Source organism: Hyaena hyaena, unplaced genomic scaffold, assembly GCF_003009895.1.
Source record: "Hyaena hyaena isolate Hyena2069 unplaced genomic scaffold, ASM300989v1 scaffold_481, whole genome shotgun sequence".
NCBI classification, from domain to species: Eukaryota; Metazoa; Chordata; class Mammalia; order Carnivora; family Hyaenidae; genus Hyaena; species Hyaena hyaena.
The window spans coordinates 532,507-550,150 of record NW_024081121.1 but is presented as its reverse complement, the minus strand read 5'-3'; the positions used below and the strand labels follow the sequence as shown (position 1 = coordinate 550,150).

General features: G+C 43.7%; 1 protein-coding gene across 6 annotated transcripts in view; it reads left to right on the top strand.

The window, feature by feature from the left end:
• SSR1 (signal sequence receptor subunit 1) overlaps window positions 1-17,097 on the top strand; it is a 40,644-nt gene extending 23,547 nt beyond the window's left edge. For 2 of the 6 annotated variants that reach the window (XM_039254408.1, XM_039254410.1), the window contains 2 exons: window positions 686-749; window positions 16,880-17,097. In XM_039254408.1, the coding sequence (XP_039110339.1) occupies window positions 686-749; window positions 16,880-16,904 (89 nt within the window). In that variant the 3' untranslated portion in view covers window positions 16,905-17,097. Of the gene's footprint in view, window positions 1-685; window positions 3,069-13,644; window positions 13,940-16,879 lie in introns of those variants that run through there. The other 4 variants (XM_039254406.1, XM_039254407.1, XM_039254409.1 and 1 more) reach the window with 4 other exon arrangements.
• The last annotated feature ends 547 nt before the right edge of the window (window positions 17,098-17,644 follow it).

Genomic DNA, 17,644 nt, shown 5'->3' with positions numbered 1-17,644 from the left:
ACAGATGTGAGTTCTAGTCCTGCATCGGGCTCTGTGCTGGCAGTGCAAAGCCTGCTTGGGATTCTCTCTCCTTCTCTCTCTGCCCCTCCCCCATGTGCACATCTGCTCTCAAAGTAGCATTGTAAAAAAGGAGATAATGAGGAAAAAGTACAAAGATAATGCTTATGTGTGCAGGATGGTTTTGGTATTGATCTTCTGTCAAAAAATTTCCTTTAACCTGCTGCTTTTTCTAGGAAAATTTATGAAATTGCCAAAAATTATGCAAACTGCATGGCTGCATTTATAAATATTAATTTGTAATCAATATAAATGTTTTTGAGCTGCAAATTTCATACCTTTTATGCTACTTCTAAAATGTTTACTTATGCATGTATAAGCATATTCACGGTAGAGTTTGAGAATATGCTTGGTGGCTTTAGTATTCTAGTAGCCAAGATTAGGTCTTTTCCCATCCTCATTGCAAAGTTTTGCTTTAATTGAGTTACCTCTTGAAGGATTATTTTAAAGGTTAGTTTAAAAACCTGTACTAGATAAGAAGCATTTATTACTAGGGTATTTTTGCATGTGTGTGTGTGTTTTTCTTTTTTTAACGTAGTGGTAAAGTTGAAGAAAGATGCTTTTTAAAGGTCTTTTGAGTCCATTGTACTTACAGTAAGCAAATTAAAAACTTTCTCTCTTCTTCCAGATAAAGCTTCACCAAGACGGTTGCCCAGGAAACGGGCACAGAAGAGATCAGTGGGATCTGATGAGTAAATTTCCTTTGTGCAACAATTCAGTCTTTACTTAACCTGCCCTAATGTTTTTCGGCCTGATGGGAATTAGTGCAGAGAAGCCATATCACCATAGAAGGCAACTACTACTTATGTGTGGACTGAGCAATCAGAGTCTGTGGCGATAATATTACTGAAAATGCACTGCATTCATTTTTCTAAAGTAACAAATTTGGGTTTTTTTTAAGCCATTAAAATCTATGTGTGTGCGTGTGTATGTATGTGAGCAGTTGGTCTTACCAGAATCATTGTTGAACTACCTGAAGCATGCCTTTAGAATACTGAATATAATGCGCTTGTCTCTTTTTGACATTTTCTGATATTTTCCCCCAAAACTCAGTGAATATTTGTCCAATATGATTGTAGATACCCTGCCTTAGACTGTTTTAGAGGAAACAATTTGTTTTTAGAATTGCTCAAATCCCAATTGATGGCACAAATTACTGTTTTGTTCTTGTTGCTGTTTTACAACTAGTATTCTAAAGGCACACACAGGAGTAGCTGCTTTTTAGCAATAGAATTGTTTTTGGTATTTTTGCTGCTGTTTACTATAATGCGCACCTTCAGAAAATTTCCCAAATGAGTCCAAGGAATTTGGGGATTTTTAGCAACAAAATTGTGAGGCATGAGAATTCTGCTGATTTTGATATAGAAAACCAGCCCCACCCTCTTTTTGTTTTTGTTTTTTTACAAAAAAAATGGTACATTTGTGGGAACCGAGTTGTTATACATCATTTTATTTCTGACCCAAGGGGTAGCTCTGCAGTGATTTTAGACCTCCTTAGTTGTTTTGTTGTGTTTTGTTTTTTTAAGAGATCATTTCCCCCCCTTAATTAGAAGTATCTTGCTTTTAGAAAAATTGCCTTGGTCTACAGACTAAGTGAAAAGTCAGCTTAAGGGGCAAAGATATATTACCAGTAATATTAATCTGTAAAAAAAAAAAAAAAGAGTTGGATTTTTTTTTAAGTAGTTAACCAGTTGGTTTTTATCTAATCTTTTGGGTATTTTGGTTGTTCAGAAGTATTTTTTTTAGTTAATCTAAAGAATTCCAAAATTTTAAGCACTAAAGATCTCAACCAAAATTAAATTAGACTTCATAAAATCCTATTAGAGTCAGTCTTGTCATAGGTAGTAAATTGAGTTTGGCATGATTGTCAGACTTGAAAAAGGGTAAAGTAAAATAGATGAACAAATAAGAGGCTTCCCCCCCCCCCCGCCGTCTTTAAGCCATAATCTCCCACATATATTTCATAAAGAAATGGTAAATGAAATTCTAGTGGCTGTTTAATTCCTGATCTGTCTTTATTACAATGAACTGACCTCTCCTCCCCTCTTCATTATAATCCCCACTGACATCCATGCAAAGCAACAGCAAAACAAGACACAGACAAAAAATTCTTTCTAGGTCCTTTAAGTATTTAAACATCTGAGCCAAAGCCAGAATAGAATAGAAGTTTCTGTATAGTTGTTAATCACTTTGCAAGTAGGGGCTAAGGTGTCAAATTATCTATATTGGCATTGCTGAACTATAAACTTTCTATATCTGTAATATAAAGTGTTTGAGTTTTTTAATTGGGCTGTATGGTCAATAGCTTATTTTGAAAAAGCTCTATGAGCTGTAAAAACTGCATGTTTTTTGTTTAATGTAATATAGGAGACCCTCCACCTTCTCAAGGAATATATTCCAAAACCTTGTTTTGTGAATTTCTAAGTTTGTGAAACTACTAGAACATAATGCAGTGAGGTGTAATTACAAAATTTAAATGGCTTCTAGAGAGTTTTATTGACTACTTGGTGATACTTAGGCAGTGGCAAAGCCACACTGGGTTACAGATGCCAGCCCTTCTGCCTCCTAGTAATTTGCCTTACGTACTAGCCTTTCCATTGCTGAGGTCCTGATCAGTGCCTCAGAAATCATTTGTCATGTTTTGTTTTTTAGCATAGATTGGGAACAGATGAAAACCTTTAACTCCTCAGCTGCCAGGGGTCTTCTATAGTATCAGTATGTGTTTAGCAGAAACTAACTCCATAATGAATGGAATTCAATTCCACACATGGTTTGTTCAAGCACACTTAATAAGTAGCCTATTTTTTAAATGTCTTTTTTAACTGTAAATATTTGGATGAAGTTTTTAAAGTTTGTTTTGATATATTCATTTGCTACACCAACCATGGTTTCAGAATTCACCTTTTGAGCAAATTGGTTTTGGAATCTGTAAAATGAACCAAGAATCTTTGTGTATCAAACCTGTTACCCAGACATGTGAGAATAATGTGTTCATAAAGCATGGATCTCGCTTTGGTTGTATAGCTTCATTCATTCATTTCATGGTCTCACATAGTGACTTTGAAGACTTCCCCTGCCCTCTGAACCCTCTGAAGGTGTTGTCTGAGGAGGGGCGGGCTGGGACTGGGACCTGCAAGGCCCTGAGGAAGATAGAACTCAGAAGAAAGGGAGCATGGGCTTGATTTTAGGGACGTTTTAATTTCATATAAGCTTCAGAAAGCTTACATGATAGGAGGAAAAGGCAAAGTTAGATCTTAAAATAAAACATTAAAAAGGCCACTGCCTTAAAAATGTATTTGCAGTGCATCAGCCTGTACTCGTATTTGCCCCTGTTGAGTAGTTAATGGTGAAAATGTGACATTGAAATGTTTAATCACTGTTTTTGAGGTACAGTAGTAGGTAAATATACTAATATGCAAGTCTCATAGCATTCATCTTTAGTGGAAGAAAAAGGTACTTGGTTAGTGCATTTAAATAATGCAAAAAAATTTTTTTAAACCTTGAACTTGGCAATACACATCATCTCTCACCAAGATTTTGGTAGGTTACAATCTTTGGTTTTTCAGTCTTCAATTTAGTTCTAAAATTAGATGTTAGCTTAAATTTAAAAACTTAAATCTGTTTTTTCAGATACACTTGAAGTAATTTGCTGCACTTTTGGACCACATCACTTATTACAATCAGTACAGTTGCTCTAATTTTACCACATAAAATCCCACTTGAAACATCGCCACCTTAGTGAAGGGCAATCTGACATGTCAAGCTCTTACTTGTAGCATAAGTGGAATGAATATTGGGAAGGAAGAAGAAAACTTCCCTGACCTGCAGACATCTAAACTGTCTCTTTAGTAGCTCTTACGAACTTGGCCAGTTCATGTTTGTAGGATTTTATTCTTTTTCATTTATATAAAAGCCTGGACTGTGAAGTTCTGGAGTTTGCCTTTTTTAAGATTTTGGAATTATTTGAGACTATGCCTCTGAGGTTCAGGTGCCACTTACTGTAGCTGCTTTTTTAAAGGCAGTAGGAAAGGAATTCATTTATTAAACATCAGCGATGGACTTGTCTTGGGCATTTCCATTCATCATCTAATAAACCTTCAGAACAACTCCCTGAGGGAAGGTGGTTTGCATATTACAGATGGGGAAAAAACAAAACATCCTGATTTTAAGTAGCTTGCTCAAGGTGTTCTGTTTTGAATTTAGATTCAGAGCTTTTGCTGAAACTCCCACGTTCTTTCCTCTGACGCTTGTTTAAGATGGAAATTTTATAGGGGCACCGTCAGTTAAGCTGACGACTTTGGCTTAGGTCACAGTCTTATAGTTTGTGCACATAGTTAGGGCACAATCTCAGCCTTGCGTCAGGCTCTGCTAACAGCTCAGAGCCTGGAGCCTGCTTTGGATTCTGTGTCTTCCTTTCTGTCCCTTCCCCACTCACACTCTGTCTCTCTCTCTCTCATCCTCAAAAATAAACATTTAAAAGAATGGAAATTTTATAAAATCAAGCATTTGGGCAGACCCAGCAACCAGAAAGTTCTAAAACACTAAATATTGAATATATTATATCTATACTTGTACTCTACAATAGTATATAAATGCCACTCAACTCTAGAATGCTGGAAAACCCCAAGAGTCTTCTCAGCTGTTACAAATCAGGTTTTGTGTTAGTGATGTTTTTGAAGTTTTTTATATGATCATTCAGTTATTTACAATATATTTAATCTCAGTAATGACCCCTCTAAAATGTACCCCTGATTAACAAAATCACAGTGTTTAAAAACGTTTTCTTTTAGATTTGAATGGATTTTCAAGTTTTAATAGGTTGAAGATTCATCTGTGTTAAAGAGATGAGAATGAGAGCCACCAGCGTGGTTCAGTCAGTGAAGCATCTCTTGATTTCGGGTCAGATCATGATCTCACAGTTGTGAGATTGAGCCCCCGTGTCAGGCTCCTCACTGGGCAGTGGAGCCTACTTACGATTCTTTTTCTCTCTGCACCTCCCCCACTTGCATGCATGTACTCTCTTTCAAAAAATAAAGTGAAGTACAACGGGTTTGAAATGCAGAGTCCACTTATATGTGGATTTTTTTTTCGGTAAATGGTACTGTAAATGTATTTCGTCTTAGGATTTTCTTTAAAATTTTTTTTTCTTTTAATGTTTTATTTTTGAGAGAGAGAGAGAGAGTGTGAGCAGGGGAGGGGCAGAGAGAGAGAGAGTGTGCAAATATGGGGGGGGAGGAGCAGAGAGAGAGGGAGACACAGAATCTGAAGCAGGCTCCAGATGCTGAGCTGTCAGCACAGAGCCTGATGCGGGGCTTGAACCAACGAGCTGTGAGATCATGAGCTGAAGTCAGATGCTTAACCGACTGAGTCCCTCCCCTTAGGATTTCTTAACCTTTTTTCTAAAGCTTTATTACAGAGGTATAGTATATAATACATGTAATATACAAATATGTGTTAATTGACTATATTATTGGTAAGGGTTCTGGTCAGAAGTAGCCTTAAATTAGGAGTACGTTTTGGGAGATAGTTTGGAATTGAGTTCTTAGAAATAACCAAAAGGTACATGTGAATTTTTGGATGCATGGGAATTGGCGTCCCAAGCCCTACATTCAAGGGTCAACTGTATTCATTCTTGGGTTATACAGATACACAGAACTGGGATTGTAGATTAGGCTTGTGTCTTCTATCTGTTCAGGTAGGGATTTTGCCTAGTGGGCACCATGGAGCATTAGAAAGAAAATCCCATATCCTCTAGAAAACATGAAGGACAGCCCTTATGTAGACTTCTGTTTGAGTCAGTTTAGTAACTGTGTCAGTTCCTTGTGGAAACCACAGGGTTTAAAGAAAGTGTGAGAAAATGTAGGCCAGTTTTCATTTGTCACTCTTTCATGGGATTGCATTCAGAAGTATTTCTGGCGATAACCCAATAATATCACTGGCAATTCTGTCAGGTTGAACAAAGATGGTATGGTGTTCTAGAGTGTAGTCCACTGTGGCCACAGGCCAATGGTGACGTTGAGAAAGCAGCTCATCTCTGGAGTCTTGATGTGTTCTTTTTAAATTGAGAGACACCCGAAGTGTCAGTCCCAAATTGTCTGATTCTGTTACCTACAAACCCTTACTCAATACAATATTAAGTGATTCTTCCTTACATTTTGTTGACTTAGCAAAACTAAGAAGATCTGAGGTGCAGAATGGACTCCCTAGAAGTCTGCCTGAGGTTCAAATCCTATATCTTAGTTGGAGCAAGTTGTATCACCACATTGGCTTCAGTTTTGGGTGCCTACCTTTTAGAGTTGTTAGTTCGGAACAACATCGCCTGGCACACCAGCTTTGGAAGCGTGCAAAGCGCCACGTTGTAACATCCCATGATGCGTACGAGCGGGGATGTATCTGGCACTTTTTGGACATCTGTGTGTTGTAATAGAGTTAAATAGTGGTGGTTTTTTTAAGCTGAAGAATGAAAGTCTTCAGATGGACGGGTAATGTGGCTAGCTCTCTGGATGTAACAGTGAACCAGAGTAGTGGGGCTGCCAAGGGGAGTTCAGTTGTAATCAGAGCCTGCACGTCAAACTGAGAATTCTCCCTCTCAGAACCCTCGGTGTGGCTGTGTGTTTTCCACTGGTGGCACTGCTATTCAAAACAGTTTTGAAAGTCCTCAGAATTTCCTTGAGCTTCACACCAAGCAGCCCAAAGAGAATCAGTCTTGTTTGTGTATTTTCAGAAATCTATTTGATCATATATTTTATATTTGTCAAAATAGGTGCTCAGGCTCTAAAAGCATTTTAGAAAGGAGTCGAAATAACTTTCGTCAAGAATAGTGTCCCGATTGAGTAGTTGTGTATCTATCAAACATCCGTTATGTGTTTATATACATTCTTACTTAATCCTCACTACTGCCCTAAGTAACTCCGTTATCTGTGGTGAAACCACTTCAGGTGGCCCAGAGCACCCAGGGTGCAGATTTGGCCCATTTCTATCTCTAGCTTTATTGGGACGAGATCTGTGAATACTTGGACAGGGAGCACGTTCACATTCACACACAAAATATGCTTACCTGTGTTCTAGGTACATTGCTTAGGCTTGATATTTTCTCTCAGGTTAGATACGTTCTATGGTTTTTTGTGCTATCACGGCCAGAAGTCAAGATGGATTTATAAATACTCTGGACAGTGGCTCTTATAAAAGGACCTGTTCCCATTGTCTGAGGTAGAAGATTTAAAGTAGTTGGTTCTCTGTACACTTGAAGACAGGACTTCATCCCTTGAGCTCTCCCAGACTAGAGTCACATGTTTTTTAAGGTCTTGCATTTAATATCTCAAAACTGTTCATAATTGAGTGAACTTTTCATGGCTTATAAATACTGGTTGTGTACTTGAATTCACCGCTACAAGCTGCTGGCACTCTGTGTCTCCACTGAGCGGGAGGGAACTCAGATCTAGAGGAGGCTGTCCACCGCCTGTTCTGAAGCGCCCGCAGAGAAGGTGGTGGCAGTGGGAGTGCCCTCCGTGGTAGTGTGAGGGTGTTCTCTCGGGACTCCATAGTTGGGTTCCGCCTGGGTAACCCACATCTGGATTGTCCCAAAGCCCTGCCAAGAAGCAGTCTCATTTCCAGAACCACTGGTAAGATCCTGTGACCCACTCATTGGTCATGACAGTGACTTTTCACATGGCTGATGGCCTGATAGGTCTGGTTTCAAGGAGAATCCCGGACGGGCGCTGTCTTGGTTATGTCTGTGCAGTGAGGACTTGACTGTGCTGACGCCATCTACACAAGGCACCCAGAGCTGTTATGGGGCCTTGCTCACTGTCACCAATTCTGTTTTTCAGACTCTGGACACTTCTATTTCCAGATGTGCACCTCCTTTCCCATCGTCCTCACAGTCTCTGACCTTTTTCTTTCTGTGCCCACCTCTTAAGAAACCCTCCTGTCTTAAGTCTTTTGCAGGATTCTCTTGGCCCCTCTAGCTGCATTACTGTTTATGTTGTTTTCTTTCTTTGTCAAGGTATCTCTTTTCGCTATTGACTTTTTTCTTCGCTAGGCTTTCAGTCTTTTAAATTCCTTTCAATTTAGCTTCTGTCCCCAAAAACCTGCTCTCGGGATCTCCTTGTTCCCTACGTGCCATTCTGAGTTCTCTGACCTCCACTTGTGCATTTAACCCATTGGCCACCAGGCCCCCTGGTCAATTCCCCTTAGCTTCTGGGATGTCTTACCTCTTTTTCATGTCTCCTCTGACTAACCCCAAACTCCGGTCATTGTTCTCTCTTGTACTGGCTTTGGGTAGCTTTATCTGCTAACCGTTTATTACCTCAGTCCCCAGCTATTTTCCTGGTGCCTATTTTCCTATTTTCTAACTGCCTGTGATTCATGTTCACTTAAGCTTTCTATTGTAACCCTCAACAAACAAGTCACAGATGTTTAGTTTCCTGCATGAATCTCCCCAATCTAACTTCTCACCATTCTTTAGTAACACGACTCCCATTTATGCAGTATTAAATTTTAAAAAGTCCAAGTACAGTTATTCGCACATAAGTATTTAATAAATTCTTAACTAATTTTAGCTCTGCTATGAATTAAATTAGATTGCAATTCTTTCTACTTCAAAATCTAACAATTTAAGAATTTCAAAGGACTCTGAACTCATTCATTTTAGGCAAAATACTTCTGGTTCAAAATATTTTTAGATTTTGTAATTCATTGCAGGAGGCCTTGGGTTTACGGTAATTAAGATATTACTATTTATATTTAGTAAATATTTTTAATATTTTAAAAATAGTAATATCTTAATTACAGTAGGTTCAAACTTGGAAATGTGATTTCTGGCAGTGTATCTTATTTTTTTTCTTTCTTTCATAGTTTATTATCAAGTTGGTTTCCATATAACACCCAGTGCTCATCCCAACAAGTGCCCTCCTTCATGTCCGTCACCCCCCTCCACCACCCCCATCAGTCCTCAGTTTGTTCTCAGTATTCAAGAGTCTCTCATGGTTTGCCTCCCTCCCTCTCCTCAACTATTTTCCTCCTTCTCCCCCATGGTCTTCCGTTAAGTTCCTCCTAATCTACCTATACGTGCAAACGTATGGTATCTGTCCTTCTCTGCCTGACTTATTTCGCTCAGCATAACACCCTCAAGGTCCATTCAGGTTGCTACACATGGCCAGATTTCATTCTTTCTCATCGCCATGTAGTATTCCATTGTATAGATAAACCCCATCTTCTTGATCCATTCGTCAGTGGATGGACACTTAGGCTCTTTCCATGATTTGGCTATTGTTGAGAGTGCTGCTATAAACATTGGGGTACATGTGCCCCTATGCATCAGCACTCCTGTATCCTTTGGGTAAATCCCTAGCAGTGCTATTGCTGGGTCATAGGGGAGTTTTATTGTTAAGTTTTTGAGGAACCTCCACAGTTTTCCAGAGGGGCTGCATCTAGCAGTGTATTTTAATCAGGTTATGACACAACTTTCTTCTGTAGTGTGAGGTTTTATTTGGTGACTGTGTCTAAGATGTTATCTGGCTGTCTTTTAGGACTCTTCAAAGAAAGTTGGCCTGAATAAATTCTTGTGCGGCTTTGAGAAATGTTCCTGCTGTATGAGTATCTGGAAATCAGATACTGGAAATCAGTTTGTAAATCCAAGAGCACCCCTTTTTTCCCCTTTTCTTTGTTATTTCCATTGATCTAACCTACCTCCTAAGCCGTCTGCTGCCCTGTAAAATGCATCTTCTAAAATTTTCATATCCCTTCATTAAAGCTGATCTTGAAAGGATTTGTATGCAGTACAAATGTTTCCTAAAGTGCCACTGCCTATTCCTGCTAGGTCTTAAAGATGAGAAGCACAGAGTGAATCTAAAACATTAAACAAAAAAAAGAAAACTACAATATTGATCTTAGTTACCCTGTGGAATTTGTTTGAAAAAGCTTCACACATCTTCTGCATTTAAAATTCTGACATTTCAATTAACAAAGTCTTGTTTTAGAATAAAGATGATTTAGGATGCATTTTATTTGTTCTGTTTGTCGGTGAGTTGACTGTTCAGGTGATGGTCATAAGCCTCCCAACCACCAGCCTGCACTCCACACCCCACTACTCACATATTGAGAGTTTGAGTTCCCAGTAAGTGTACAGACTGCATACTCTGACCTTTTAAACATTTTTTAAGCAAGCAGAGGTGTGTCTTTAACTTACTCATCATGTATCAGTGAGTTAGGACCTAGAATTTCAAGATTTTATTACAAGCAGCAGAACTGAATTAATGTATTCTTCATGGGAAAAGTATGGAGAGCTCCAAAAAACTTTGGAAATTTAGTGTTTATAGCTATGTCATGTTTCTAGTCTTTGCTGCTGAAAGGGGAAAAAAAATGAAGAATCAAAATATTAGGACAGTAAGACCAGCATTTTAATTTCTTGACCAGCTATTTAATTTCTTGTCCACTTTAATTTCTTGAAAAGGGGAAGAAAGTGAAGAATCAAAATATTAGGACAGTAAGACCAGCATTTTAATTTCTTGACCAGCTATAAATTTCGTATTAGTCCAGAGGCTACAGAGCAGTATATGCACTGAGTGCTAAAGCAGTTTTTGTGGTAGGGGGGTAGATTTTTTTTTTCCCTTTTCAAGATGTTTGTAATATGCTTATATTTTATAATGGAAGAAATAAGTGTTAAGTTTACTGGAGCCTCCTGCAGTAACTATAATCACGATGGGTGTGGGCAGTTTTGCTGTAGCTCATAAAATGAGCCAATTTTTAAACTTGGATGTATTGTCACTTTACATAATTCAAAAAAAATTAAGATAGATTATTGATGGAAAATCCTGGAGAGTACTTTTTGTTTCTTCCTTAAAGGAACACAAGCTTCCATGTGTTATTTTTTAAATTCAGTAAACGACCTCTGCTGCCGGGTTTCTGCCAGGCACTGTGCTGAGTGCTGGCGCTCCTCCCCCGCACCTTGCCTCCCAGTCCCGGGGCCCACATGGCCTCGTGGCCCGTCCTGCCCCTTGTCTGGCCTCCAGTCACACTGGCGTGGACATGGAGACCACCATCGTCCACAGGCACTCCGGCGCTCCCCTGCCTCTCACCTCTCCTTCCCTCCGGCCTCCAGCCCTGGCCGTGATTCCCTTTACCCAGCTCTCAGCCCACGCGGTATCCTTGAACCTCCTTGCTGGCTACCCTTCCCTGACCCGCTTACCTGGTCCAAGGCCTCTGCAAGCACCTGCATCATACCACTGTTTATTGTCCGTATACCCTCACCGCTGTCTGAGATGACCTTGTTCTTCCATGGTCTCACCCCCTTTGGAAATGGAAGCTTCGTGACAGCAGGAATTTGATTTAACTTATCAGATCACCAAGGCTTAAAGCAGTACCTGACACATGTGATAAATGTTTGAATAAATATAGATTATTATCACACAAACTGGGAAGTAGGTATATTCTCATTTTGCAAATGAGGGACCTGAATACACAAGTAACTTACTAAAACTCACTCAACTATTAAGTGACAAAGCTGAGCTCAGAACACAGGCGGGTCTGTGTCCGGATCCTTCAAAAGATTCTCTTGCCTCCCTCATGATATGGAAGTTTTCCAGGTGGGAGTCTGGTCACCATTCCCTGGGCACCCAGGTGAAAATAGGTTGAATTGCTGTGCTTTGGATTCGCACCTGCCCAAGTCTTGGCTTCCTCTGTGCACACGCGCACAAGACTTTAGGCACACGCACATGGCAGATGGCCGTACCCTGGAGGATTCTAGAGAACCAGAGGCTGAAACAGCCTCTTCGTTGTACATTGCAGCTCTGCTGGCAGCGTTTGCCAAAACAATATAAGGAAACTGGCAAGCCAGTGCCCAAGAGATGCTGAAGTGTGGTTGATATGAAATTCAGTAGGTGAGTTCTAGAAAAAAGGAAGTGAAAAAAATAGGGAAATCACAGCTGTAGCTTCAACATGGAAAGTCAATTCCCCAATTGTGAGTGAATTGTAACTTTTTTTTTTTTTGATCATCATCATCATTGAATGATGGCAAGCTTAGCAAATTATGCCAAGTTGAGACAGCTGAATAGCTATGGTAGGTGCATAGAGGCTGCCCACTAGCCATTATGAGATCACCATAAGGAAAGAGACTAAAGAATACTAGAGTGTAAGCCCCCTTCAGGTAGTGCTTCAAGTTAAGAGACTAGCTGTGTTTAGATATATATATATATATATTTTTAATTACTGAATTTGTAATTTGCTTGTATGTTTTGGGTTTCATAACTTATTATTTTTTAAGTTTATTTTGAGAGAGAAAGAATGAGCAGGGAAAAGGCAGAGGATGCGTGAGAGAGAGTCCCAAGCAGGCTTCGAACAGCCAGTGCGCAAAGCCCCACTTGGGGCTCGATTCCACAAACCGTGAAATCATAACCTGAAATCAAGAGTCAGATGCTCAACCAACTGAGCCACCCAGATGCCCTTGGGTTTAATAATTTTAAATCAGTAGTGCTCTTTTAGAATTCTCCAAATGTTATGACAGTTTAAAGCATAAGCATTATTCCCAGGTTCCCTGGATACCTGTCTGCATGGGTGTGTTTTGCTGCCCTCTGCTGCCAACAGTTGGTACAGCAGTGAAGCGCTCATTCCCAGGGCTGCCCCTTAGCACCGCTAGAAAGGTGAAGGATTGTGTTAGGAATCTAACACAAAATTCCTGTGCTAGGAATTTTCCTCTCCTAAATCAAACTACTGCTTCAACCAATGCAACCCAACCAGCCTATGCATGCCCTGCTCCCCAAAACTGAACATCAAAGTGAAAAATAGTGCTTTTGCTCAGAGATCAATGAAATGATTTGGATTTTTAAGTTATTTGAAGGGTCACATCAGTAGAAAGGTGAATGCTGTAAAAGACACCCCTGTGTGTCACCATTGGTGCTGGCCAACCACACCCAGAATGTGTTCTCTAGATTAATCTCTTTTTTTGATGTTTTTTATTTATTTCTGAGAGAGAGAACGAAAGACAGCGTGAGCAGTGGAGGGTCAGAGAGAAAGGGAGACACAGAATCTGAAACAGGCTCCAGGCTTGAGCTGGCTGTCAGCACAGGCCTGACGTGTGGCTCAAACACATGAGCTGCGAGATCATGACCTTAGCTGAAGTCGGATGCTTAACCGACTGAGCCACCCAGGCGCCCCAGAGATTAATCTTAACCTTCCAAGAGCCAACCACTCCTCTGGTTTGCCTCCATCATGTACACACACACACACACACACACACACACGCACGCACGCACACGTGTTTACTTCACATGAACTAACCAAATATTTTCACTCGTTGGACACGAGTGCAGTGTGATGGTTAATAGCTAATGGAACTAGATTTTGAGTCACTATAATTCAGTGAATATTTATAAAGCCCTCACTATATGCCAAATGTTGCACTGAACTTTTTAGGATAACTACATGTAGAAAAAGCTTATCCCAATGCCTGGTCCAGAGTAACCTAATTTTCACCAGTGAGAAGTAGGCTACTTTTCCTCATGAGTAATTTTCATATGTCAGCCAACTAAAAGGCCATCGTCAGACTGTAAAATTCTAAAGTGTGTTTCTCTTATTTTCTGCACTTAACAGAGTCTCATATATTATTACAGTTGGAAAGAATCTTAAGAGTTATCTGGTCCAGCTTTTGCCCAGCCAAGACTCTCTTCGGTCACTCCCCGTATGGACACCTCCACCAGGCCAGGCACCCATTCCCATCCTTGGACAGCTCAACTGTGAGACAGTTCTTTCTTGAACGCAAATCACCTCCTTGTGGTCTGTCGCCCAGTTTTCTCCAGATCATCTTACGAAAAAAAGTGCTTGCTTTCCCTCATAACAGTCCATCTGTTTGAAGAGGCCTATCACTCTTACTTTGTCGAAAAAAAGTAATAATGACCACCTCAACCAACATAGAAATTTCTTTCTACAATACAGTTTTTCCAAGGGAACAGTGTCTTTATTAAAATGATGGAAAATACCTAGGCACCGAAAGTCGTACATACTTTATTGAGTAATGTAACTTCAGGGTCCAAAATAATTACTTGCAATTAGGGTGGAAATCATTGCCATTCCTTCTCTCCGTCCAAAATGCGTTACTTCAACAGTTACTTGCTCTCAGGCAGCATTCATGCTGCAGTTGCCCCGAAGATTGGACGGGGAAGCTTTGTGTGTTAAAGCACAGTGTTCAAGGTGCCATCCCCAGAGCTTCTGACTCGAGTTCTGCGCTGGGGCCCAGGAAGCTGCATTTTAATACGCATGCCCAGTGCTCCCACATACTGCAATGTGGCCCCAGGAGAGCCTGGGGTCCACCCTGAAGGCACCACCTGGTGCAAAGGGAAGAGCCCATCTCTCTGCTTGCTCCCCGGGGAGCTCCTCACTAGCATCGCAGACAGGGATGGGTTGGGTTGCCGGCCCTGGGGACTCTCCTTTTGCTTGTACAGGAACGGGGCCGCCTCGCGTGTCCCTTCGTACTATTCCTGCCCCTCTTGTGGGACGGCCTGGAGGCCCGCTGAAGGCGGTGGCGGTGGCTGACCCTTCGAGCACTTCCTGTGATCCAGAAACTCTCCTAAGCATTTTACTTGTGTTCACTCGTGTCACAGCCAGGGCACCCTGCCCTGTGAGAAGGGTTCTGATACCATCGTGGTGCAGCCACGGGGGTGGAGGCAGGGAGCGATAAAGCAGACTGCCCGCTGTCCTCACCCAGCTTCAGAGAGAGCAAAGCCGCGGCTGCCCAGGATCTGGACCCGGGCAGTGTGACTCCAGGCGCCCCAGCCCACTGCTCCACCCCAGGTCACCCGCACCCCTCCCGGCACCGTCAGACCCGTCTGGCCAAACACCGATGTCCCGGAGGCACCTCAGACTCAACCTGGGAATTGGTCAGTTTCCTCCCTAGATCATTTTCTCCTTCAGTGTTTCCTGTCTCCGTTGGTGCGGTCACTGCCACAGGAAACCCCCGTTTTACAGGTGCCCCTCCTTCCTACCTCTTACCGGTCTCCCCCCTCAGCTCACTTCCTGCACTTGACAAGCACAGCTGGCCCGCGTGGGCGTGGCTGTGGCTCCGACCCCGCGTCCCCCTGCTAACCCCTCCACACCCACCACCACCCACACGCCCCGCTGTGCTCCTCATAGATTGGTCCCCCCATCCTGTCCCTCTTCCCCGCTTACAACCTAGCAACGGCCCCCCACAGCCTGCAGGGCAAAGACCAATCCTCCCTGTTTGCCTCCGCTGCACCCTGGAGCCCAGTGTGTCACTAGTCCCCGCGTTGACCTCCCCTCGCCCCCCACCGAGCTCCCTGTTCCCTGCACACACCACACTGTTGCCACCGCCCTGCCTTCTCCCTAGATGGGGGATTCTAACACCCTGCCCCTACTTGCTGGCTCAGCACCTCGCCTGGGGGTAACCTTTCATTTCGGTACAGCTTCAAACTTCCAGAAAAGTGGCAAAATAGCCCAAATTCCCTCTACTCTTAACCCTCATGCTGCCCGTTGCTCGTTAACATTTTGCCACATACATATGTGCGCACACACACACTCTGACCTATCTGAGGGTGAATTGCAGACATGATGCCCTTTGGCCCCTGAACACCCCCGTGTTGACGTCCGAACGACAAACGCACAACATAACCAAATCACAGTGATCAGCGTCCGGGAGTCTAACACTGATGTGGGGTTTTTGAATCCATAGGCCATGGTCGGGTTTCACTAATCGTCTCAGGGACGTTCATCATAGCTACAATTTTTTTTTCTGGCCCAGGAGCCAGTCCGGGATCACATGTTACATTTAGCTGTCAGGTCTCCTTTGTCCCTTTTAACCTGAAACATTCCCTCAGTCTTTCAGGGCTCGAGAAGCATGGTTAAGGAGTCCAGGCAAGTTGCTTCGCAGAGTGTCCCCCAGCTAGAGCTGGTGTGCTATTTCCTTGTGATCAGATGCAGATGATGCCTTTTCGGCAGGAAGGGCACAGCGGGATGTGAGCCCCGCTCAGTGCAGTGAGTCAGGAGCCACCTGCTTCTGCTGTTCTGTTGTTACTATTGTGCTGATACTGATGACTTGGGAGAGGCAGGGGTCTCATTTAATTTGTCAACCTCGGTTTTCACGTTACCTCTTCAAAGAAAGCTTTCTTAGCCTCCCACACCGCCCATTCCAGGCACCCACAGTTAGGCCTGGGGGCGCTGTTCCTATAATGCCATTCAAGGTGACTCGACTGGATCCTGTGTCCCCCACTTGGCAGCAAGCTCCGTGAGAACAGGCACTACGTCTTGCTCACCAGGGCAGCCCCCGCTTCCGGCTCAGGGCCTGGCACATAGTAGGCGCTTCATGCATATCGCTGAGTGAATGAAAGCGTGCGTGAGACTATCCTTGAGCGGGTTCAGTCACAAAGCAAACCCCCGCCCAGCTCTCTCCCCGGATCAGGCTTTGTGGCTTTCTCTGCTTTACTCCTGAAGCGTGGCTAAGTTTTTTTTCTTTCTTTTTATGCCGGGCTCTCACCGAAAGCATGGAAGTCTTGACTAAATCCCAATAAAGAGGACCAGTGTTTATCCTTCCCTTTGGGAATCACAGGATGGACCGATTTGAGAAACTTTGAACCCCAGTTTTAGATTTTTCCCATTTGCTGCTTCTTGGTGTGGGGAGCGGGGAGAGATTCTCTGAGTCTTTTCTCACCTGAACTATTTGGACCCGAAAAGAGCAGCATGAAGCGTCCTTGGTGGGCAGGCGGGCCCACAGCCCGGCGGCCTCTGTCCAGCCACCCACCGCACCCCGGGTAGGTAAGTGACTCAAGGGCTGTCCCGAAGCCTCTCAGGAGGTCACTCTCTCCCTTTGTTGTTTCAGACGCAGGAGGAGGGAGACGCACTGATGTTGTCATCAGACCTCTCCCGAAGCTTCTGCCATCTCCCGGTCTCCAGGGGCCCGGGCTGCGCGCTCCCGCAAGGCTGCTGCAAGGAAACCCCGCCCCGGACATGCGGTTCCTGGAGACCGGCCATCCTCTCTGCACCGTTTCACTCTGTGTGAGACCTAGGACAGCACCGGCGCCCTCTCCGCTGGATTCTCCCCGGATTCTCCCCGGATTCTCCCCTGCCCCCCCCCCCCCCCCCCCCCCCCCCCCCCCCCCCCCCCCCCCCCCCCCCCCCCCCCCGGAAGAGCCTCCGCTGGGAGCGGCTGTGCGCCCAGGGCGCCGTGGCTCGCGAGCAACGGCTGCTGTGCGTTGTTTCTGGGTGGACACGCCCTAGTCCATCAGCCTCCCCTGCCAGCAGGTAGGATGGGGATGTGGGGACCCGCCAGCAGCGAGGACCCGGTGACCTGTGTGCCCCAAGCAGTAGATTCATCCCGTTCAGCTTGCTCTTACCCCATTACGCAGATGGTGACGAAGGTCAGGGTGCGGGCGGCTCTCGGCGAAGGGAGCTCGGGAGCCCCTGGGACGTGATGGTCGAGACACATACCTTAGCAGCTTCCAGGCTTCCGGGTTCATCTTAGGGACGTGCTTCGAGGTGAGCTGGGCCGGGAGGGGCCCCGGAAGCAGGCGTAGCTTCCAGCAGGGCCTCGGGAGCAGGGAGAGCTGGGAAGTCCTCCAGGCCATCGGCCATCGCGAGTCCGCAG